Source organism: Meles meles, chromosome 3, assembly GCF_922984935.1.
Source record: "Meles meles chromosome 3, mMelMel3.1 paternal haplotype, whole genome shotgun sequence".
In the NCBI taxonomy this organism is placed as follows: Eukaryota; Metazoa; Chordata; class Mammalia; order Carnivora; family Mustelidae; genus Meles; species Meles meles.
In genome coordinates this window covers 150,695,410-150,717,396 of record NC_060068.1, presented here as the reverse complement: position 1 = coordinate 150,717,396, position 21,987 = coordinate 150,695,410, and the positions used below count along the sequence as shown (strand labels likewise).

The window sequence follows — 21,987 nt, the reverse complement described above, 5'->3', positions numbered from 1 at the left end:
ATAATGCTGTCTTGCTCTTTATTGAATAATCCTAGAGACTTAAAGTTTTATATTTATAACTTTAGAATGAAATATTCCTTTAAGGAACAGAGCTCTAGAGTTTGAGCAGAGTATTCTTTGGATTAGATTGAAGTAATCTATTTAAAAATGAATGACACATAGTACTAAATAAGTGTGTCCATTTTACCAGTAGAGACTATATACAGTTCCAAATAATAGGTTACCTTTGTTGAAAAGAAAACCACAGGCCCCAAATGGAATCACTTATTTTAAGGGCCTCACTTCAGCAAACCAAGACTAACCTAACTGCAGTTTCAGACCCCTCAGGAAAGTAAACTTTTGTTTTTTTTCCTTTTAAGTAGGCCCCATGGCCAGCATGGAGCCCAACCCCAAGACCCTGAGATAAAGACCTGAACTGAAATCAGGAGTTCCAGTCTTAGTCAACTGACCCACCTAGGCACCCCAAGAAAGTAACCTTCAACAAGGAATTCCTGGTTAGCACTAGGTTGACTTGGCCTACAGTAGTGTACTTTTTGTCAATAATTTCCTTTTCCCCATTCCTTTCTGTCTTTAAAGACTTAATTTTTTAAAGTAATTTCTACACCCAATGTGGAGCTGAACAACCCTGATATCAAAAGTTACATTCTCCACCAACTGAGCCAGGCAGTTGCCCCCATTTTCTGCGTTTATTTTCAATTTTTTAAAAAGATGTATTTACTTATTTGAGGGGGGCCGAGGAAGTGTGGCAGAGGGAGAGAGGGAGGGAGAAAGAATCCCAAGCGGACTCTGGGCGCATCACTGAGCCTGAGATCAGGACCCTGCCCTCACAACTTCAGCCCAAACCAAGAATAAGACCCTTAACCACTGTGCTACCCACGCGCCTCTCTATCTTTAAAAAATCCTTCCTTGTCCTGTAGCTCCTTTCCATTTGCTGGATGGGATGCTTCCAGATTCATGAATTGTTCAATAAAGCCAGTTTGATCTTTTACATTACTCAACTGAGTATTTGTTTTTAATATCTTTTAATGTGGCCTATAGTATAGTTTCTTAAAACCCTTTCAAAGTAAGGCTGGACAAAGTAAGTAAAATGGATAACTGTTCTGACAGATTAACAAAAACAACTAGCAGGATTTTAACAGTACCATATCTGGTTTCTCCTCTTATTCTAGCCCTATTTTGCTGCCCTTTTAAGGGATGCCTGCCTACCTTCAGGAATTTTTAAATGTACCTAAAATTTTATAGAGAAAATATAGACTCCTCGCCTTGGTATGAGTTTTCTCGTGATTGGGTGCCGGGTCACCTCCCTGTTCCATTTTTGCTAATCCGCAGGATAACTAATAGTAAATCGGAGACTGAAAAACAGTAAAAAACCCAGCACACCCAGCACGCCAGTGCTGAGAAGGAAGCAACCGGCTATTAAGCCTACAGTAGGGAAGGAGGGCCAGCTATCGAATAAGTAGGGGCCACCTAGACCCAGACTAAGTGGAAATGGGTCCCAGACAGAGAGAACGACTTTGGGGGAAGTTATAAAGCGGGGAGAGGCTGCACGTGAATGAAGCGAGGTTCGCGGGGTTGAGGCCTGAATTAAGTTCTTGGCGCGAGGTTCAAGCTCCGTTGGAGACAACACATCTGATTGGGCCACACCTCCGTACCCTCTCCGGTCCCGAGACCGTCCTCGGGCCGACGTGGAAGGAGGGAGGCGCGAGGCGGGAGGCCGGCCGCCCGGAGCGGGGAGCGTGCGTGACCCTGCGGCGCGTCACGTGCGACGCCGGCAGCCATGGCGGGAAGCGAGCGGGAAGGCAGCTCCCCTCAGCCGCACCATAGCGACTGGAGCCGTCTAGAGGCCGCCATCCTCAGCGGCTGGAGGAACTTTTGGCAGTCGGTGGGCAAGGAGAGGACAGCGCCGAGGGCCTCTCAAGAGGAGGCGGATGAGGAGGCCAGTACCCTGACGCGGCTGCCGGTGAGTGGCGGCCACTGGCCGCGGAGGACCTAGGGGCCGGCCCGGGGGCGGGGGGCGGCGTCCCGCACCGGCGGCCTCAGGGGGCTTCACCGCGCTCAAGTGTGTGTCTGCAGCGAGGCTGTTCCGGGCAGTGTCGTCACCTGGGAGCAACAGTTGACCAGAAACGCCGAGGCGTTGACCTTTGGTGCTCCGCAGCCGGACCGAAGGTCGCAGCGAAACGCCCCGGTAACCGGCCAGGTCCCCCTCAAGTTTTCCGCCCCCCAAACCAAGTTTTGGCCCTAGAACACCCCGAACGTCAGGTTAAGGAAATAGGAGGAGACCACTGGGAAAGCCTTCTGCCGCTGGGTGCTCGGTGTCTTTCATCTGAGGTTCAGTGTACCAGGACACCGCGAGGCGATCGAGGCTGGTCCCTTACCGCGCAGTTCACGTAACAGAACTCACTCTGACAGTGACTAAGTCGTGCCTCAACTTACAAGACACCACAAGAATTATACACACCACTTACTGTTAAACTTTTCAGGCAGTTTGGAAAATGGGAGAGAAGAGAAATTCCTAGACATTATACAAATTCTATATCTCAGCTGGACTGTTGACACTTCCCTCCCTGCGCCGTCTATCAGAAATGAACAACTGCAGGCTAAGGACGCCTCCAAGGTTCTCCCTTTTGTAGAAGTTCTTTGAAATCCTGATTTTATGGAGAAAGTGAGATGGCAGCTTTACTCTTTGATTAGAACTAATGACAAAATCAGAAGTGCTTTGAAAGAAGTTTTATTCTGAAGGCGAGATTGTTTCCTTAAATGGTTTGTTCAGGTAATGAAGTGGCAAAATTCCATGAGAAATTAAAGGACCTGTTTATTTTGCTTGAAAAATACCAGAACAATGATTGGTCTTTCATGAATGTTTCAGTGTGTCAACAGTTGAATGTTCAGATACGTTTCTCTTCTGATGGCAGGAAAATAACTTCAGCATTACAGATTTAATTACTAAAAATACTGTTAAACTGATCTTTGGTTATATAGTTTAATTGTTTTGTAATTCATCATGATAGATACAATTATTAAAAAGATGGACTGTCCAGTTGACCTTTGGATTCCCAGTATAATAAAATAATTATTTGTTTATAATTATCAGAAAATTTTTAAGCTAAGTTTTTCCTCCCTTTTACCTATTTGCCATTTCTATTTCAGATTGACGTACAGCTATATATTTTGTCATTTCTTTCACCTCATGATCTGTGTCAGTTGGGAAGTACAAGCCATTATTGGAATGAAACTGTACGAGATCCAATTCTGTGGAGATATTTTCTGCTGCGGGATCTTCCTTCCTGGTCTTCTGTTGACTGGAAGTCTCTTCCAGATCTAGAAATCTTAAAAAAGCCTGTATCTGAGGTCACTGATGGTGCATTTTTTGACTACATGGCAGTGTAAGTATCTAGTTTTATGAATTAAAAAGAAGATACTAAGTTTGCCTGTGTTGCAAGTTAATAGTCTAAATTAGTCTTGGCTCTGCCAATAATATATTTCATGGAATTTGGTTGTGTTTGTAAAAGTTGGGGATTAACTTAAATTCCTTCATATGACCCTTTCAGTTTTCACATTTTGTTATTTACCTGTGGTAATTATTTGAATAATTGTAGATAGTTCATATGCAAAGAAGTAAAACATTTCCTAAAGCTTTCATCATCTTTACAACACTTGTCATTTTGTTAAATAGTGAATACTTTTCCTTACCCAAAAAACGAATGATCAGTGATCAGACACCAGTTCTTTAGCAAGGAAGAAAACCATTCTCAAGATTCTGGGAACTAAGATTTTGTTATCACCCAGAAGCATTGACACTTTTAAATATCATGTAGCTGAGAGAATTAATGTTGAGCAACTGTAAGTGTATTGAATTCTTTGAGGGATGTGTTATGTATGTTTAGTTATTTAGCCATCACCCAATAAGGAAGTATTACCCTTGTGTTATAGATGTGGAATTGAGGCTCAGAATGGTTATAGATTTACCTAGTTATATAGCTTATAAGGGACTATTCAGATCAGAACCCCATCATGCCACCTTAAAAATATATAATGTCATTGGATCTGGATATAACCTACTTTACTGAGGGCCCCATACTTAAGACACTGTAAATAAAATTTTAAAAATATTTATGTTTTAGGAGTGCCTGGGTGGCTCAGTGGGTTAACCCTCTGCCTTTGGCTCGGGTCATGATCCCAGGGTCCTGGGATCGAGCCCCACATCCGGCTCTCTGCTCTGCTAAGAGCCTGCTTCCTCCTCTCTTTCTGCCTGCCTCTCTGCCTACTTGTGATCTCTGTCTGTCAAATAAATAAATAAAATCTTTTTAAAAAAATTTATGTTTTAGATAAGAACTGTTTTGCTCTGCTATATTTAGTATATAGATACAGGATTTTTTTTTCATATTTTGAGTTATTCAGATCTTTCTTCAATCTAAAAGCCGAGTCTTCTAAGACTATTTGATTAAAATGTATGCGATATATATAATTTCAGTAAGTGCTATTGTCCTCTCACTTGCTGGTTGTTACTTCTACATTGTCCCACAACCAACCATAGCATCAAGTATATAATGCTGTGGAACCAGCTTTTCCCTGGGAATAGTAATAATCATAGAACTACCATTTGTGATCATATAAAGTATTTTTTATTGAAGTATAATTAACAGACAGTGTTATATTAGTTTCAGATATACAATATAATGATTCAACAATTCTATGCATTTCTCAGTGCTTGTCATTTTTAAGTGTACTCTTAATCCCCTTTTATACCACCCACCCCACTAACCTCCCCTCTGCCAACCACCAGTTTCTTTTTTTGTCTGTTTTTTTTCTTTGTTCATTGTTTTGTTCCTTAAATCATATAAATTAATTTCTGTCCCTTACAACCCTGGGTTAATTGTTATTGTTCAAATAATGCAGATGAAAAAACATAAGTTCATAATATAAGTGGCTTATATAAATAAAGTGGTCAGATCTACCTAGCCTCAAGAATTGATTTTTTTTTCCTTCTTGAATTACAAGTTTCCTAAATAAAGATCATGGTCTTGTTAGGTCAGTAATTGTCTTAACCACCTTGATTTAGTCAAAGGGCTTTAGGTTTTATTTTGATTTGGTTACTGTGTTCTAATTTTTGATAACATGTAGAATTGGTAATTTAGAAATTTATAGCTATTGAAAGAAACTGTTGGTTTTTTTTTTTTAATTTTTAAAAAAATTTTATTTATTTGACAGACAGAGATCTCAAGTAGTTGGAGAGGCAGGCAGAGAGAGAGAGAGGGGAGGAAGCAGGCTTCTGGCTGAGCAGAGAGCCCGATGTGGGGCTTGATCCCAGGACTCTGGGACCATGACCTGAGCCGAAGGCAGAGGGTTAACCCACTGAGCCACCCAGGTGCCCCTGGTTTGTTTTTTTTCACATGATTCTGAGTTTTCTAGGTTATCTTTAAGGAACATTAGATCCTCCCTGTATATTTAACACTTACTAAACTGTTAACATTGGAGGCTGTTAATAGGAGTACTTAAGAAATTTGGTTCTATTGGTGGCATTACTAATTTCTATCTTTTTTTTAAACCTCTAAAGACATTTATGCTAAGTATCCATATAGGTTAGTGTAGGGTTTCTCAATCTTGGCACCATTGACGCTTTAGATCAAGTGTTCAGACCAATTGTGCTGTGCACTGTAGGATGTTTAGCAGCATTCTTGACCTCTGTCCACTAGATGCCAGTAGCACACCACACACTGACCCCTAGTCATGATAGCAAAAATGACTGCAGACATTGCCAAATGAATGCTCTCTTGGGGTGGGGAGGCAAAATCTCCCCAGACTGAGAATCACTGCTCTGTGTAGTGAATATTTATGACTGAAACAAGTGTTAGACCAAGTGTTCCATGAGAAAATCTAAATGAAAAATTAGAAAGTAAGTAACCATTTCCTGGGGAAGACTTCCTTAACATTTGGACCACTTCTACTCCCAGAGTGCCTTTGCTTTCTCATGTGATGGCATCCAGCATACATATTATAATGTGTCTGTTCTCCACTTCCTTCCATGAGGATTGGAACTATATAATTATTGTATTATATAATACAGTAATAATATAATGTGTCTAGCAGGTTCTCAATAAACTATATATTGTTGAATGAATAACTGGCTATGTTTTCTTCTGTGTTTATTTTCTAATTGTGACAATTTTGTGCAGCTATAAAATGTGCTGTCCATATACAAGAAGATCCTTGAAATCTAGCCGTCCTATGTATGGAGCTGTCACATCATTTTTACACTCACTGATCATTCAGAATGAACCACGATTTGCTATGTTTGGACCAGGTTTGGAAGAACTGAATACATCTTTGGTGTTGAGCTTGATGTCTTCTGAGGAACTTTGCCCAACAGCTGGTTTGCCTCAGAGGCAGATTGATGGTAATTTTCATGTTAATCTGTAGCATATAATAGTTAAAACACTTTGATCTTGACACTAATGTTAAATCAAAAGAAATTTTTAATTAACTCATTGATATAATGAAATATAGTATTTTGGTGAATAGGCACTCCTCCTCCCCAGGTCCCAGTGGACTGAAAGGGTTGATTTACTTTTTATCAGAGGTGAGCTTCCTCTTATTTCCTCAGATTTGTGTAATCCAGAATATAAGATTATGTGCAAGTAAATTATATGTTATCGGGATGTTTGTACAGAGGTTACCATATTTTAAAAGAATGTTAATGGCAAAAACCCATCTACTATGTGTAAAGTACTTTGATATGTAGTGGAATTTTTAAAAAGAGCTAAATTAACACCTCCTCTTTCTGTGGAAACAATAATCATGTAGTTAGTTGGCAAGCAGGAAATATAAGTATAAATAATACTATAATCTAGCTTATGCTTTGCTTATTCATTTATTGAGAGCACCTAAAATGCTAGAGGTGTAGCTATTAAAAACAAACATCAAAAATTTTTGTCTGCCCTGAAGACACTTGGTCTTGATAAGGACAAAGACAAGTATATAGGTGATTAGAATATGGTGTAATTAGCTCCTGAGTTTCTACTCAAAGTAGAGTTTCAAGACAAAGCTTGAAGAAGGCTCTTTGTTGAACATGATGCCTTATTTGAGTCATAATGATGAGTTAAAGTAGGCCATTAAAAAAAAAAGGGACAGAAGTATTCTGAGCAGTGAAAACTACATTTCTAAAAGCACAGAGCTCTGGATACATATGACACATTTGAAGTAGATCTATGTATCTAGAGTGGGCTGGGTGAGAAGATATGTGTATGCCATGCTTAAGCATTTGGGAGCCGTTGAAAGATTTTAAGCAGAGCAGTGAGATGATCAAGATTACATTTTAGAAAGATCTGGCTCCTGAGTGGAAAATTGATTAGAAGAGGTTACAAAACATGGAGACCTGTTAAGAAAGCACTATAATATTGTAAAAACATGAGGAATAGCGTTGACTGAATATGTTTGAGTGTTATTTCTGATGTGGTTTTCATATTGGATGATAGTGCCATTCACTAGGATAAGGAGGAGGAAGAGAAAGTTTTTTGAGGGATCTTTATAGGAAGAAGGACAGGTGCTATTTGGAATATGCTGACTTTGATAATTCTGGGATATATAAATGGAGATGCCTGCTATAAGCAATCCATTTGAATGGAAGCTCCATTAGGGCAGGAGTCTTAACCAGCTTTGTTCTTAGCTGTGTGTTTGAACTCAGGCATGTAGTAGGCACTCAATATAGATTTGATGACTAAATGAACAAATAACTTTGTGGATTACTCTATGCATCCATATCTCAAGAGAAAGATCTGGGTAAGGAATCAAGATTTGGAAATCTCATGGTGTCCACATGGACTTAGAAGTTTTTGAGGATGTAGAGGAATATTGTGAACCAGGTGTGAAATTTTCAGTGAATGTTTGGTGGAAGGGGTTATCAAAAGGAGATTCACAAATGATGAGGTTGAGAAAAGGGGGATGGTACTGCATCTGAATGGTGTATCTCAGAGATGGAGTTTTGAAGAAGGTTGGTGAGTAACAGGACATGGCAGTGATGAGTAAAGAGAACATTGACTCCACGTCTTTACCCTGAGATATGTGAGAAGAAACATTTTTGTTTCTTGAGATATACTGCAAGAGAAGCAGCCCCTAAGGGTAGGCTAGTTCAGGTAAGGCCATAGGGTAGAAGACTCTCTAAAGAAGAGGTTGAGGATATGGGGAAATTTGCTAATCATGAATTGTCAATCGTATTCTCTAGACAGCAGCAGAAATGATTGTTTATAAATGCCAATCTAATTATGCCTCAAACCCTGCAAGATCAAGGAAGAAGGGGGAATGGGTTGTTGGCAGTGTGGTACAGAACAGCATAGAGATCATATTGGATTGAGGTTAGATGTGTTAAGCAGGTAATGTCTGGAAATTAAGCTGATGAAAACAAACATCAGAGAAAATAGTAGAATTTTTTTCTTTGATCTCTTTGGAGAGTTTGTGCACCAAACCTTTTGGCCAGGGGACTAGGGTCATGCTTGCAGTCTCAGCCACCAAGATTTCTGCATATGTGTTAACTGAAATGGTGACATAAGATGGTGTGACAGGTTAATTTAAACAACTAGATTGGTTATGATGCAGGGATTAAAGGTATGAAAAGTAGAGTTGTCCTAAAGTAAAGGTAAGGTTATATTAAGTTGTTTTTGAAGAGCAATGGCTTTGAAGGAAAGAGGCATAATGAGATAGGCATTTTTTTTTTTTTTAAGATTTATTTATTTGACAGATAGAGATTACAAGTAGGCAGAGAGGCAGGCAGAGAGAGAGAGAAAGAGAGAGAGGAAGAAGCCGGCTCTCAGCTAAGCAGAGAGCCTGACTCGGGGCTCGATCCCAGGACCCTGGGATCATGACCTGAGCTGAAGGCAGAGGCTTTAACCTGCTGAGCCACCCAGGCGCCCCGAGATAGGCATTTTTTTTTAAAAAAAATTTTTTTTTTTTTTTATTTCTTTGACAGAGAGAAATCACAACTAGGCAGAGAGGCAGGCAGAGAGAGAGGAGGAAGCAGGCTCCCTGCCAAGCAGAGAGCCTGATGCGGGGCTCGATCCCAGGACCCTGGGACCATGACCTGAGCTGAAGGCAGAGGCTTTAACCCACTGAGCCACCCAGGCGCCCCAAGATAGGCATTTTTAAGCCATCTCTCCAGTTGGCTGTCAGAAGAATGGAAAGTAGGGGTAAAAAATGGATGTGGGAGACTAGTTAGAAGTGATTGCAAAAGTCTAGTTTCTAGTTGAGGGTATAGTAATTTAGACTAAAAGGAGGGATTGAGGATGGACAGAACTAAAGGGGCATTTGTATAGCAAAAAGTAGTAGAGCCATGGGAGAAAGGAAGATCTTTTCACGAGGCAAGAGGAGAAGCAGCCCGAGTGTTAACACAGCCAAAGAAGGGAGGAGGTTAAGAAACAAGGACAAGTAACAATGTTGAATAATTCAGGTAAAAGTAGTAAGAAACTAGTATTTAGTATCTGTTATTTACCACTCTACTAGGAATTTTACATATGTAATCTCGTTTAATGCTTACAAAATCTCTAAGAAGTATGCATTATTTATGTATATATGTTTTTAAAGATTTATTTATTATTTGAGAGAGATAGCGTGTAGGGAGAGGACATTAGGGGATCAGAGAATCTCCAACAGACTCCCCACGGAGCTGACCAAGAGTTGGATGCTTAACTGACTGAGCCACCAGGTGCCCAATATTATTTCTATATTTTGATGTCAAAACTGAGGTTCACAAAAAATGGAAATGTGGCAAATCCAAGTTTAATTTCAAATTTTACTATCTGAATATTTCTTCAGTTTTCTACAGTGCCAGTGGTGACGTCCCATCAATTTAAAAACATTTTCAGGGAGAGAAAACACTGAATGTATATGCAGAGTATATGACTAATGAGAAATGAAAAAGTTGGAAAATGAGTCTTAGTCTTGGTGATAAATAGTAACTGTTAATGATGCAGCTGCTACTGATATGATGATCCAGAAGGAATGCTATAAGCCTATCTGTTCTTTGTTCTTTATCCATGTTTTTATTACCATGTAAATGAAAATTGCATACAGCACATTTTCTTCAACGTAAACATTTCATTTTATTCCAAAGCTATATATAATGTCATGGGCTTTTTGGTTGCTCTTTTTGCTTGCACTAGGTAATTTTTTTCAATGTGATCTTTTTCTCTATTTATTAATGACTTGTTTTGATAACTATAATTTTCTTCTTTAGGTATTGGATCTGGAGTCAGTTTTCAGTTGAGCAACCAACATAAATTCAACATCCTGATACTATATTCAACTACCAGGTAAGGCTGCCTACTTGGTGGCCTACCTGGAGCATCAGAACTTGGGTACTTTATGGGGGAGGTATTTATGCTTTAATATTTATGCTTTATATTTACATTTTTCTTACAGAAAGGAAAGAGATAGAGCAAGAGAAGAGCATACAAGTGCAGTTAACAAGATGTTCAGTGTACAGAATGAAGGAGATGATCAACAAGGAAGCCGGTATAGTGTAATTCCACAAATTCAGAAGGTGTGTGAAGTTGTTGATGGATTCATCTATGTTGCAAATGCTGAAGCTCATAAAAGTAAGCATTATTTTATTTCTTTTTAAGAAACGTTTTTCTAAGCAAATAAGAAAATACATTTTTAGGCTTTACTGTGGCTTCTCAAAAGCATGATGGTTAATTTAATAAATGTGATTTAATGACCGTTATTGCTAATAATGAGTTCTCAAACCTTAATGTGCATTAGGATCACCCACCTGGAGAGCTTGTTAAAAACAGCTGCCTGATTCCTATTCTGATAGATTATAATTCATAGATTTGGGTTTTCTCTTGGGTATTTTTTTTTTTAATAAACCTACAAAATTCTGATGCATATCGAAGTTTTATAGTGTAAGTACATAGTGTTTCTTTGTTGTATGCTTCTGCACTTGTTATTGATGTTTTATCTGCTTCTAGCTCTATTCAAATAATTTATGTAGATAACTGGAAAATTTTACCTTTGTTTGAATTACCCAGATAGTCAAGAGAAAGGTGGGGTGGAGTGTTAATTAAGTAGATTAGTTAAGAACACTCTCCACATATTCTGAATAATTGCCCTTCACGATGCTATATAGGCATCAAATCAGAATATTATTGGACCATAAACCAGTATTATAATTTTTCTCCCAAATCTTTTGTGAATAAGTTAGGGAATGAATATATACTATATTGTTCTCACTCAGAACAAGGTAGCAACATTGCTGAAAGGATTTAAAGTTTGTGGTGCACTGAAGTTAACCAGAGCAACAAAAGCTAAGTCCAGCTCAACTAATGACTAGTTGGAATCAACCCACAGCGTTAGCGGTCTAACAGGAGAAGCATGCCCATTTCTGGGAATATATTCTTTTACCTCAATCTCTACTGTTCTTCTACATAAAACATTTAGCATTAAATTAAAAATTATAAGACAAAAAAATCAAAATGAAATGACCCATTTCAAGAGATAAAGCAATCAGTGGAACCATATCCAGAGATGACTCAGATGTTGGCACTCCCAGAAAGGGACATTAAAATAACTATGATTAATATGTTAAAGGATCTAGTGGAAAAGATGGAAAATATGTGTGAATAGATAGGGATTTTCAGCAGAGAGAAGGATGCTGTGAAAAAGTAAAATGGGAATGCTAAATATGAAAATATAGGAGGTAAACACTTTCCATAGTAGATTTATCAACAAAAGAAACCTTTGGTGAATCTGAAGATAAACTGAAATTATCCAAAGTAAAACACAGAAAAAAAGAGTAGGAGTGAGGAACAGAGCGTCCAAGAACTGGAGGAACCCATCAGGGGTTCCCAACTCAAGGATCAGTAAACTTTCTCTTAAGGGTCCATATAATAAATATGATCTCTTATAGTTACTCAGTTCTGCTGTTAGAGTGCAAAAGTGGCCATAGACAATTTATAAATGAATAGGCATGGATGTTTAAAAAAATTATTTATAAAAATAGATCTATAGACTACAGTAGGACAATACCTGGTCTAACACATGTGTAATTGGAGTCCCAAAATATGAAGCAAGAGAACAAGGAAAAAGAAATTTTTGAACCAATAATGACCAAAATTATTTCAAAATTACTGAAAGATGACAGGATGCTCAGAGGATTCCAAATAAATTAAAAAAAATAATAATAATACATAAAAAAAAAATCTAGGTCCATTAGAGCCAAACTGATGAAAACCAAAGACAGACAGATTATCTTGAATACAGCTAAAGCAAAAGGAATCATATATATAGAGGGCCAAAGATAAGGACCGAGAATTCCTGAAAGAATTGCTGAAGGCAATTAAGGGAAATCTTTACAGTGTTCCAAAGTGGGGAAAATCTTGTATCCAAAGATATCTTTTAAAATGAAGGCAAAATCAAGACTTTCAGACAAAACCTGAGAAAGTTAAATATCAGCAGATTTATATTACAAGAAATATTAAAGAAAGCTCTTCAAGGCAGAAGAACATGATACCAGATGGAAAAATGGATCTTTATAAAAAAAAAAATTAAGAGACCTGGGAGGGAAGCAATGTAGCTATAGATAAGATTTTTTTTCCTAATTTAAATTTTTTTTATAATATGTAAAGGAAAAATAGTAAGACTGTATTGCGGGCATATGATTCCTTTAAGTAAGATATATGATACCAATACAGACGAATGGAAGGGGACAGATGGAGATAAATTGTTATAAGGTTCTCCAGTATGTGAAGTTGTGTAATACTGTCTAGAGGTAGACTGCCAGAAGTTAAAAATGTACATTGTAAATCCTTGAGTAACCACGAAAAAAAGTGCGAGAGAGGTACAATTAAATAAGCCATTAGTGAAGATAAAAATGGAACTATTACAAATCTCAGTCCAAAGAAGGGGGATAAAGGAACAAAGAACAGATGGGACAAGTCAAAATCTAAGAGGTATATGATTAGATTTAAATGCACCCTGTTGATAATGACATTCAATATTTATTCATTTTCTGTTAATATATAACAAATTTCCTCCAATCTAGTGGCTTAAAACAACACTCATCGTTCATAGTTCTCAACACTGATAGCTCATAGTTCTGTGTGTCAGAAGTCAGCACAGTATGGCTGGATTTCCAGCTTAGGGCCTCACAAGTTGAAATCAGGGTCAGATGGGTTGCAGCATTTTCTGGTGCTCCTGGGAAAAATCTGCTTTCTAATTCACTGAAGTTATTGGCTGAATTCAGTTCCTTACTATTGTAGGAAGAAGGTTTCTGTTTTCTTGCCAACCATCAGCTGGGGGCTGACATCATCTTTTAGAAGATACCTTCATTTCTTGCCTTGTGACTCCCTCTTGTCTTCAGATCCACAGTGGAGAATCTTTCTCACCAGGAGAACCTCATCTCTTTAAGGGCTTACCTTGATTAGATCAGCATCACTGATGATAATCACTCATTCTTGAATTCAGCTGTGTCTTAAAATGTAGCCTACTCGTGGCAGTGATATTTCATCACTGATTCTAGATTCCTCCCTTCTAGATTCATATATTATACAAGGGTGTGAGTCATTGGGGGTCCTTTTAGAATTTTGACTACCTCACAATATCAGTGATTTTACACAGTCCAATGAAAGGCAGAGATTGTTAGTTTGAATAATAGTGCTAGACCCAAGTCTGTGTTTAAATTGTTTAAACTAGTCTTTCAAGGAAAGGGTGGTGATAGCTATAAAATGTATGAGAGGAAAATACCTATATCAATGTATTTTTGCCTTTAAAATATGGAGACATCTGAATGGTACCAAGACTTTTTTTTTCCTCTAATTTCACTGAAATGTCTATCCTTGAAGGCTACATAATGTAATTTTATGATAGATCAGTAAATGAAGAGCTGTAAATGAACAACAATAGAGGCAGTTTGTTATGTTTGGTTCCTGGTAATATTTTTATTTCCTTGTTTTGTTTTAAGTTTGTTTTATTTTTAAAATCCTTATACGTAATGTAAATTACGGGTTTTGACTACATTCTCTAGGACATGAATGGCAAGATGAATTTTCTCGTATTATGGCAATGACAGATCCAGCTTTTGGATCTTCAGGAAGACCTATGCTGGTTTTATCTTGTATTTCTCAAGCAAATGTAAAAAGAATGCCCTGTTTTTATTTGGCTCATGAGCTGCATCTAAATCATCTAAACCACCCATGGATGGTAAGGTCCTATCTTCTCTGGTGAGGAAAATCTTATTTTAGTTCTTCACTGTTCTCTATCCAATTTTATTCTTTTCTACTCATTCTCTTTAATGAAATAGCATTCTAAAGTTAATTTTAATAGCTTAATCAGTGGGGAAACTATTGATTGGTATCAATGTTTCACCTATCATTTGCTCACTACTTACTTGTCTATTCTCTCATAGATATAGTGAGATAGCATTTGGAGTTTTGTTTTTTTTTTTTTTAAAGATACCAGTATCATTTTTTTTCAGCATTAAAATATGTTTTAAGGGTAATCAGAAATAAAAATTTCATTTTATCCTTTCTTCATTTCCAAATTTTACTTTAATCATGGAATCCTTTCTTCAAATGAAACCTTACATGAAGCCCCTAAGTAAAATAAAGGAAAATAAAAATTGGAAATGATTATGCTTAATAAGTTAAAGGATTTTCTTCCTTCCTTCCCGTATACCTCCTGTGGAATCCTGAAGACTCTCTAGAACACAGCTGGAAAGCTATTGATAAAGGTGTACCTTCCTAAGTGGTAGGCTAGGAAGAGTGGCAGTCTTAAAAAGTACATTTTTGCAATACTGAATATCACATTTATCAGCTGACTAGCTGAGTTCATTTAAAAATGTTTTAGTTTTCAAAATGGATCCTTTAGAGCAATTTTTTTTTCTAATACATACAAATAAGTCATAGAAATGGTAGTTCTTCCCCTTCCCAAAACTGAATTCCAAGATAAGCAATAAGCCTCATATTGGTAATAATTATAAGCAGAAGATCATTTTTTTAAATCTAAGTTCTCTAGAAGACAGAACAAATGACTCACCCAGAGTTTATTAGGATTTTAAAAATCCTGTTCTTTTTTTAGTATCTAGAAAAACATTTCTTTTAATAATAAGATTTTGGGCTCAGTTTCTTACAGTGGTCTCTCTTATCTGCTCATAGGTCCAGGATACAGAGGCTGAAACTCTAACTGGTTTTTTGAATGGCATTCAGTGGATTCTTGAAGAAGTAGAATCTAAGCATGCAAGATGAGCCTTCTTTTAGACCTTGGGAACTGAAACCACTTGAAACTTGTTACTAAGGTCATGATGTGGATATTTGCTCAGCTAATTTTGTCCTGCCTTTTTGCAGGTGGGCTTTATATTGGGACAGCTGTAACTGCTGTGTTTTTTACATAATTTTTATTTTTTACCTTAAATCAATTACAAGAAAAAAGTTTCAGTGCTAGCATTTAGCCCCTGAATGAACCTTTCAAGACTTTTTTTTTTGATAACTTTTATATTTTCTTTTTTAAAAGATTAAATTCTGTAAAGAACAAGTTTGTACTTCTCTCATTCTTTGTGATTTCTAGTTTCAGTTCAAAGGTTGCCCTGGTGGAGAATAGCAAATTTGCTAAGCTTTCTATAGGTTCTTCTCAAGGATCCTTAACTGGTTATCAAAAAGAAGTTTTTATCTATTTTTAATAAATATACTGCTTAAAGACTGGAATATTCATTGGAATTGCACTTATTGTTATGGTCATACAGCTTCTGTTTTGTTTTTTTCCCTGAAACAGTAGAAATTAACTTTCTATCCTATTTAATACTAATTCAGTGAAAATAATTTTCCTGGAAGTTTTTGCTATTTCATATAACCAAAAGTTCATAAGATTTTTTTTTTAAATTTTATTTATTTATTTGTCAAAGAGAGGGAGGGAGAGCACAAGCAGGCAGAGCAGCAGGCAGAGGCAGAGGGAGAAGCAGATTCCCTGCTGAGCAAGGAGCCCAATGTGGGATTCGATCCCAGGACCCTGGATCATGACCTGAGCCAAAGGCAGTGGCTTAACCAACTGAGCCACCCAGGTGTCCCAAAAGTTAATAACATTTTAAAGCCAACTTCTATTCCATACTTGTAGAGAAAACATTCCATAAGACATGATCTAAGACCTTCTCCTCACAAATTGCAGAGGAAATGTTATATATCTTTCCTATCTCATTAGAACTGAGGAATTTTAACATTATAATAAGAGCACAGTATTTGGGTTAGGATTAGAGTTAGAGTTTAAAAAAAAAGTTTAGTAGTACTAATATACAGCCTCCAGTCCATGAGTGGGTGCTGCTCTAAAAAAGGGAGTTCCTACACCTGGATACAGTCATTCAGAACTTGGCTTCAGCAACATGTAGTTGGGGGCAGGATGGAAAATGCTGGGCATTCTTCCTCCTGGGAAGATACTTCTCTAACTTAGAGAGGTATTTCGGTTCTTCTTCCTTGGCTGCCCCAGTCTAGGTTGGAGTTTCCATCTTGCTGATTTGAAGGAAGGATGGAGGGAGTGAGTCTTTGTTCAAATCCCAGACACTTGGTGTTCTTACTGAGTTTTAGTAGTTGTTTTTTTTGTTTGTTTGTTTTTTGGAAAATATGTCTTCATTTTCTGTATGCTTTGGGACCATTTATGGAGACTTTAAATGTTTTTTTGTTTTGTTTTTTAATAAGTTTCTCCAGTTTCTCTAGGAGCCATTCCACAGAACAGCTTATGTTACTATGCCAAAATTAGGTCTCCCTATTTTCTTTTTAATATTTGTAGTATGTCATCTCGTTCATTCCTGATATTGGTAATTTATATCTTTTTTGTTCTTGACCAGTCTAACTTAAGTTTTATTGATTTTATTATTATTCCTTAAAAATCCCCACCTTTTAGATTTGCTGATTTATTCTATATTTAATTGATTTATGCTCTGATAGTCTTTCCTGCTTTAAAATTTGTTTTGAATTTTTATTCAATTTTCTCTTTTCTAGTTCTTTAAGGTAGAAATTTAGATAATCAATTCTATTCTTTTTTTAAAAAATTATTTTAAGTAGGCTCCATGCCCAGTGTGGAGCCCAGCACAAGGGTTGAATGAGCTGAGATTAAAAGTCAGGCGCTTAACTGACTGAGCCACTCAGGTGTCACTATTCTTTTATTTTTTTTAAATAATCATTTAAAGCTATTGATTTCCTCCTAAGCCCTCTTTAACTTCATATAAACATTTTGAAATAATATGTATTTATTATTATGCAGTTAAAATATTTTCTAACGCCTTGAGATTACTTTTCAATCCATGGATTATTTAGTATTATTGTTTTAGTGTTGTTTAATCTGTTACCTGTATATTTTATTGTTATTGATACCTGATTCAATGTCTCTTTTTATCAGAGAACATTTTTAAAATTTCAATCTTCAAATTTGTTGAACGTTGCTTTCTAGCCCAAGTTATGATCTATTCTGGCAAATATGCCACATGAACTTGAAAGAGTTTATATTCTGTAGTTGTTAGGTGGAATACTTTATAGCTATCTATAGGTAAAAGTAATTGATAATGTTCACATATTCTATATGGGCTATATGATTTTTTTAAAGATTTTATTTTTAAGTAATCTCTACACCCAACTTGGGGCTTGAACCCACAAACCCAAAATCAAGGGTCACTCACTCAGAGCCAGCCAGGTGCCCCATATTGATTTTGATCTAGTAGTTTTATCAGTTACCAATAGGCATTAAAATCTTTATGTAGAATTGCCTATTTTTTAACTGTCAACTTTTGCTCAATGTGTTTTGATGATGTTTTTAGGTGCACGTACATAGATGACATATTTTTCTGATTAGTCAACCCTTATCTATCATTATTAATATGTCCTTTTTGTTAATAATACTCATTGTTGTAAAATTCGTTCTCTAACATTAATATAACCCCTCCGATATTAAAAAAAATACTGATCTCCTGAAATATCCATTCAACCTAAATCTGTCTTTATGTTTTAAGTGTATCTCTTGTAGATAGAATATAGCACATTTTGCCTTTTTCTTTTCCATTCTGGTAATATACCTACATTTTAGTTAGAATGTTTAGATCATTTATATTTAATGTGATTATTGATACGATTGGCTTCAGATCTACCATTTTATTATTTGTTTATTTCCTCTTCACTATTGTTGTTTCTCTCTTCTTTCTATTTTGGATGTTTCATTGTTTTTTGGAAATTGATTTAAGTTTTTCTGTTAGTGTTTTTTAGCATGTCTCCTCATTTTTTAGAGGTTGCTGTAGTGATTGCAACATATTTCCGTACCTTTTGAAAGTTTTCTTATAGTTAACCTTGTACCAATTTGTGTAATAAGTACAAATGTTGTAACTGTGGATTTCATTATTCTTCAAACCACTCCTTGTTATAGCTGTTAAGTGTAGTATACCACTATATGTTATAAATCTCAGATGACAGTTACAGTTTTTGTTGAAATAGTTCATATATATTAAAGAGAAGTTAAAAAGAAACATAGTACAAAATAATAAAAGTGGTCTTTTATTTTTTCAAGATATATAAAATCCTGGGTTGACAATTTTATTCGTTCAGCACTTTCAAGATGGTTCTTTTGTTTTCTTTTAGCCTCTTTTAGCCTTTCTCAAGCCTCTTTTAGCCTTGTTTTCTTTTAGCTTCTGATAAGAAGTTACTCACTAATTACATTTTTATTCTTTTGTATATAATCGACATTTTTTTCCTCTTCTTTCAAATTTACTTTTTATCTTGGTTTTCAATGGTTTAACTACAGTGTGCCTTGGAAGGCCTTGTTTATAATTATCTAGCTTGGGAGTTACTAGCTTATTGAATATTGAAATTTATGTCATTTACCAAGTTTGTGAGATTTGAGGTCATTATCTCTTCAAATGTATTTTCTTCCCTATTTTTTCTTGCTTTCTGGGTCTGTATTTTGTAACAATATGGTTTACACCATTTGTTATTATAAGCTGTCTCTGAGGCTTTGCATTTATTTTTCTTTCTGTTCTTCAGTTTGGATCACTTCAATGATTAATCTTAAGGTTTTCAAACTTTTTACATTTTGTTAAATCAGTCTTGTGTATTTTTATAATTTATTATTGTATTGGTTCTATAATTTCCTTTTGGTTGTCTTTTAAAATTCTATTTTTCTTCTCAGATTTTCTTTTTTTTTCTTTCTTTTTTTTTTCATTAAGGGCATACATTCCTGTATATCACTGAGAGCGATAGAACCAACTGCCTAGTCTAGGTTTTGTGTGTGGAATATCACACCTGTCACAAGGAGATAGATTTTGCTGGGATAAGAAAAAGACCACTGAAGTTTTTAATAAAAATATGATTGCTATACTAGTTTCTATTCACAGTTGTAACAGCTGCTTTAATATCCTTGTCTGCTGAGGCACCTGGGTGGCTCAGTTGGTTAAGCATCTGCCTTCTGCTTAGGTCTTGATCCCAGGGTCCTGAGTCCATGCTCAGCGGGGAGTCTGCTTCTCCCTCTCCCTCTGCACCACCCTCCCCTCACCGCCAGCTTGTGCTTTGTCTCCCATTCTTTATCTCAAATAAATGAATAAAATCTTTAAAAAATAAAATAAAATCCTTGTTTGCTTATTCCAAATTTGGAAGTGTTTGTTTCAGTTTTGTTATTGTTCTTCTTTTTTTAATTAAAGTAATGAGAGTCATTTTCTTTCTTTTTTTTTTTTTTTGTATCTTGCAGAATTTTGTGTTCTGAAAAATATGAATGTTGTGGAGACTCCGGCTTCTGCTATTTTTCTCCAATGTGTGACTTTTTTTTTTGTTTGTTTAAACAGTTAACATGGGTAGACATAAACTGCAAACTGTTCCTTGAGCAACAGTTCTACATCCAGTTTATCTTTCTGTTTAAGTGAGCAACTTGAGTTGGTTTTTCACACAAAGTTCAGCCAAAGATATAGACAGAATTCAGTGATCCCTTTCCTGGCTTTTTCTTTTCTGAGACTCCCTTTTTCCTCTCTAGTGGCTTCAATTGTCCTCAGCAAAATCAGGACATTTTTTTGCTTTTCAGATCTGCTCTCTCTCTTTTTTTTTTAACTTTTTTTTTTTTTAAGATTTTATTTATTTATTTGACAGAGATCACAAGTAGGGAGAGAGGCAGGTAGAGAGGGAAGCAGGCTCCCTGCTGAACAGAGAGCCCCATGCCGGACTCCATCCCAGGACCCTGGGATCATGACCTGAGCTGAAGGCAGAGGCTTAACCCACTGAGCCACCCAGGCACGCCTGCTCTCTGTCTTTTGTCAGAATTCCTGTCAGGGGCTCAACAATTTATTTTCACATTTGGAGTTGCTCTACTTTTTTCACATTTGGAGTTTGCAATTTAGTATAGCAATCATATTTTTGTTAAAAACTTCAGTGATGGGCGCCTGGGTGGCTCAGGGGTTAAGCCTCTGCCTTCAGCTCAGGTCATGATCTCAGGAACCTGGGATTAAGCCCCACATTGGGCTCTCTGCTCAGCAGGGAGCCTGCTTCCCCCCTTTCTCTCTGCCTGCCTCTCTGCCTACTTGTGATCTCTCTCTGTCAAATAAATAAATAAATAAAATCTTTAAAAAAAAAAAACCAAAAAACTTCAGTGGTCTTTTTCTTATCCCAGCAAAATCTGTCTCCTTGTGACAGGTGTGATATTCCACACACAAAACCCAGACTAGGCAGTTGGTTCTATAAAAGCAACAGCTCTTTGATCACCAAAAGAGCCTATTTATCCTTGGAATTTATTTAGACTTTTTGTACCAACTTTGATGGCCTAAAGTATAATTTTCATTTTATTCTGTGTATTCTTGTTGCAGTAACAATCTTTGTGACCTACATTCTATCTGAAAGCAAGCAAAATTCTTAGTGGTTTTTAACGCCTTATGATTTCTCAGATCATTGTTCATTTGTCAAAAGATTTCTAGCCTTTTTTTCTATTCACAGTAGCTGAACTATATTGATCATTATTTTGCACTGTGAAGAGTTCTCATATTGTCTCATTTTCCCCTTGATTTTCAGTATTAGTTCATTTTTACTACACAGTGTGACTTTTTACTGTTTATTTTTCTTTTGTTGGAAGTATGTTTGCCTCCATATTCTTTGAGTCTTGGTAGAAGGCTAAGGGTTTTTTCTTGTGTTTTCTGTAATTTATACTTTGTTAAGGAAGTTACTGCATTTTATGGTGAATATGTGCTTGTAACCATTACTTCTTCACTGTAAATTGGGTCCTTTAGCATTATGAAATAAACTTTTTGTCTAATATTTCCAAGCCATGAATGCCAGTGTTTCTTATTCACTTGCCAGATCTAGCTTTTCTGAATCAGTTTGTTTTAAGTGGGTTGGTTTATTTAACAGTTGGGTGTTGCTACATGAGCCAATATGAAAATGTTTTTTATTTAATAGGTGAGTTAAATTCATTTTTATTGATTGATATCATTATTATATATTTAAGTAATATTTATATATTTACTGTGTGTTATGTATTTGTTACATTTCTTTTTCTATGTTGTCTATATATATGTTCCTTAATACTTTGCATATTATGTTATATATAAAATATATATTTTACATGTTCTGTGTTTTTGTTCTTATGTTATCTTTGTGCTAATATCTTCATTAATAACCATTTCCTTATTTAGACTTTTTCCCTTTTTCTATTATTTTCTTGCTGATCCTTTTTACCTTCCTCTTTATTTTATTTATTTTTTTATTTTTTAAAGATTTTATTTTATTTATTTGACAGAGAGAGAAATCACAATTAGGCAGAGAAGCAGGCAGAAAGGGAGAAGCAGGCGCCCTGCTGAGCAGAGAGCCCAATGTGGGGCTCGATCCCAGGACCCTGAGATTATGACCTGAGCCAAAGGCAGAGGCTTAACCCACTGAGCCACCCAGGCGCCCCATCTCTTTATTTTATTTAAATTATTTTTTTGTTTTGATTTTTGCTTATGTCCCATATTATATTCTCAGTCTAATCTGTTGTTACTTGGATGTCTTCCAACTTTATCTT

At 36.3% G+C, this 21,987-nt stretch overlaps 1 protein-coding gene across 2 annotated transcripts; it reads left to right on the top strand.

The window, feature by feature from the left end:
• The first annotated feature begins 1,761 nt into the window (after window positions 1-1,761).
• Window positions 1,762-20,062, top strand: FBXO4 (F-box protein 4). 2 transcript variants are annotated; one of them, XM_046001221.1, is made up of 7 exons: window positions 1,762-1,960; window positions 3,148-3,383; window positions 6,174-6,394; window positions 10,223-10,298; window positions 10,408-10,583; window positions 14,012-14,187; window positions 19,696-20,062. In XM_046001221.1, exons 1-7 carry the CDS (start codon window positions 1,778-1,780, stop codon window positions 19,708-19,710), a joined length of 1,083 nt encoding a protein of 360 aa, XP_045857177.1. In that variant the 5' UTR covers window positions 1,762-1,777; the 3' UTR covers window positions 19,711-20,062. The 2 variants fall into 2 exon arrangements, with proteins under 2 accessions (XP_045857177.1, XP_045857176.1); XM_046001220.1 differs by lacking the exon at window positions 19,696-20,062 and adding an exon at window positions 15,141-15,933.
• Window positions 20,063-21,987: the final 1,925 nt, after the last annotated feature.

Excerpts from the sequence above, each read along its gene's own strand:
- FBXO4 (XM_046001220.1), top strand. The coding sequence starts at position 1,778 with ATGGCGGGAAGCGAGCGGGAAGGCAGCTCCCCTCAGCCGCACCATAGC. Across the intron at positions 6,395-10,222 it reads GCCTCAGAGGCAGATTGATG|GTATTGGATCTGGAGTCAGT; the intron begins GTAATTTTCATG and ends TTTCTTCTTTAG. Across the intron at positions 14,188-15,140 it reads ATCTAAACCACCCATGGATG|GTCCAGGATACAGAGGCTGA; the intron begins GTAAGGTCCTAT and ends ATCTGCTCATAG.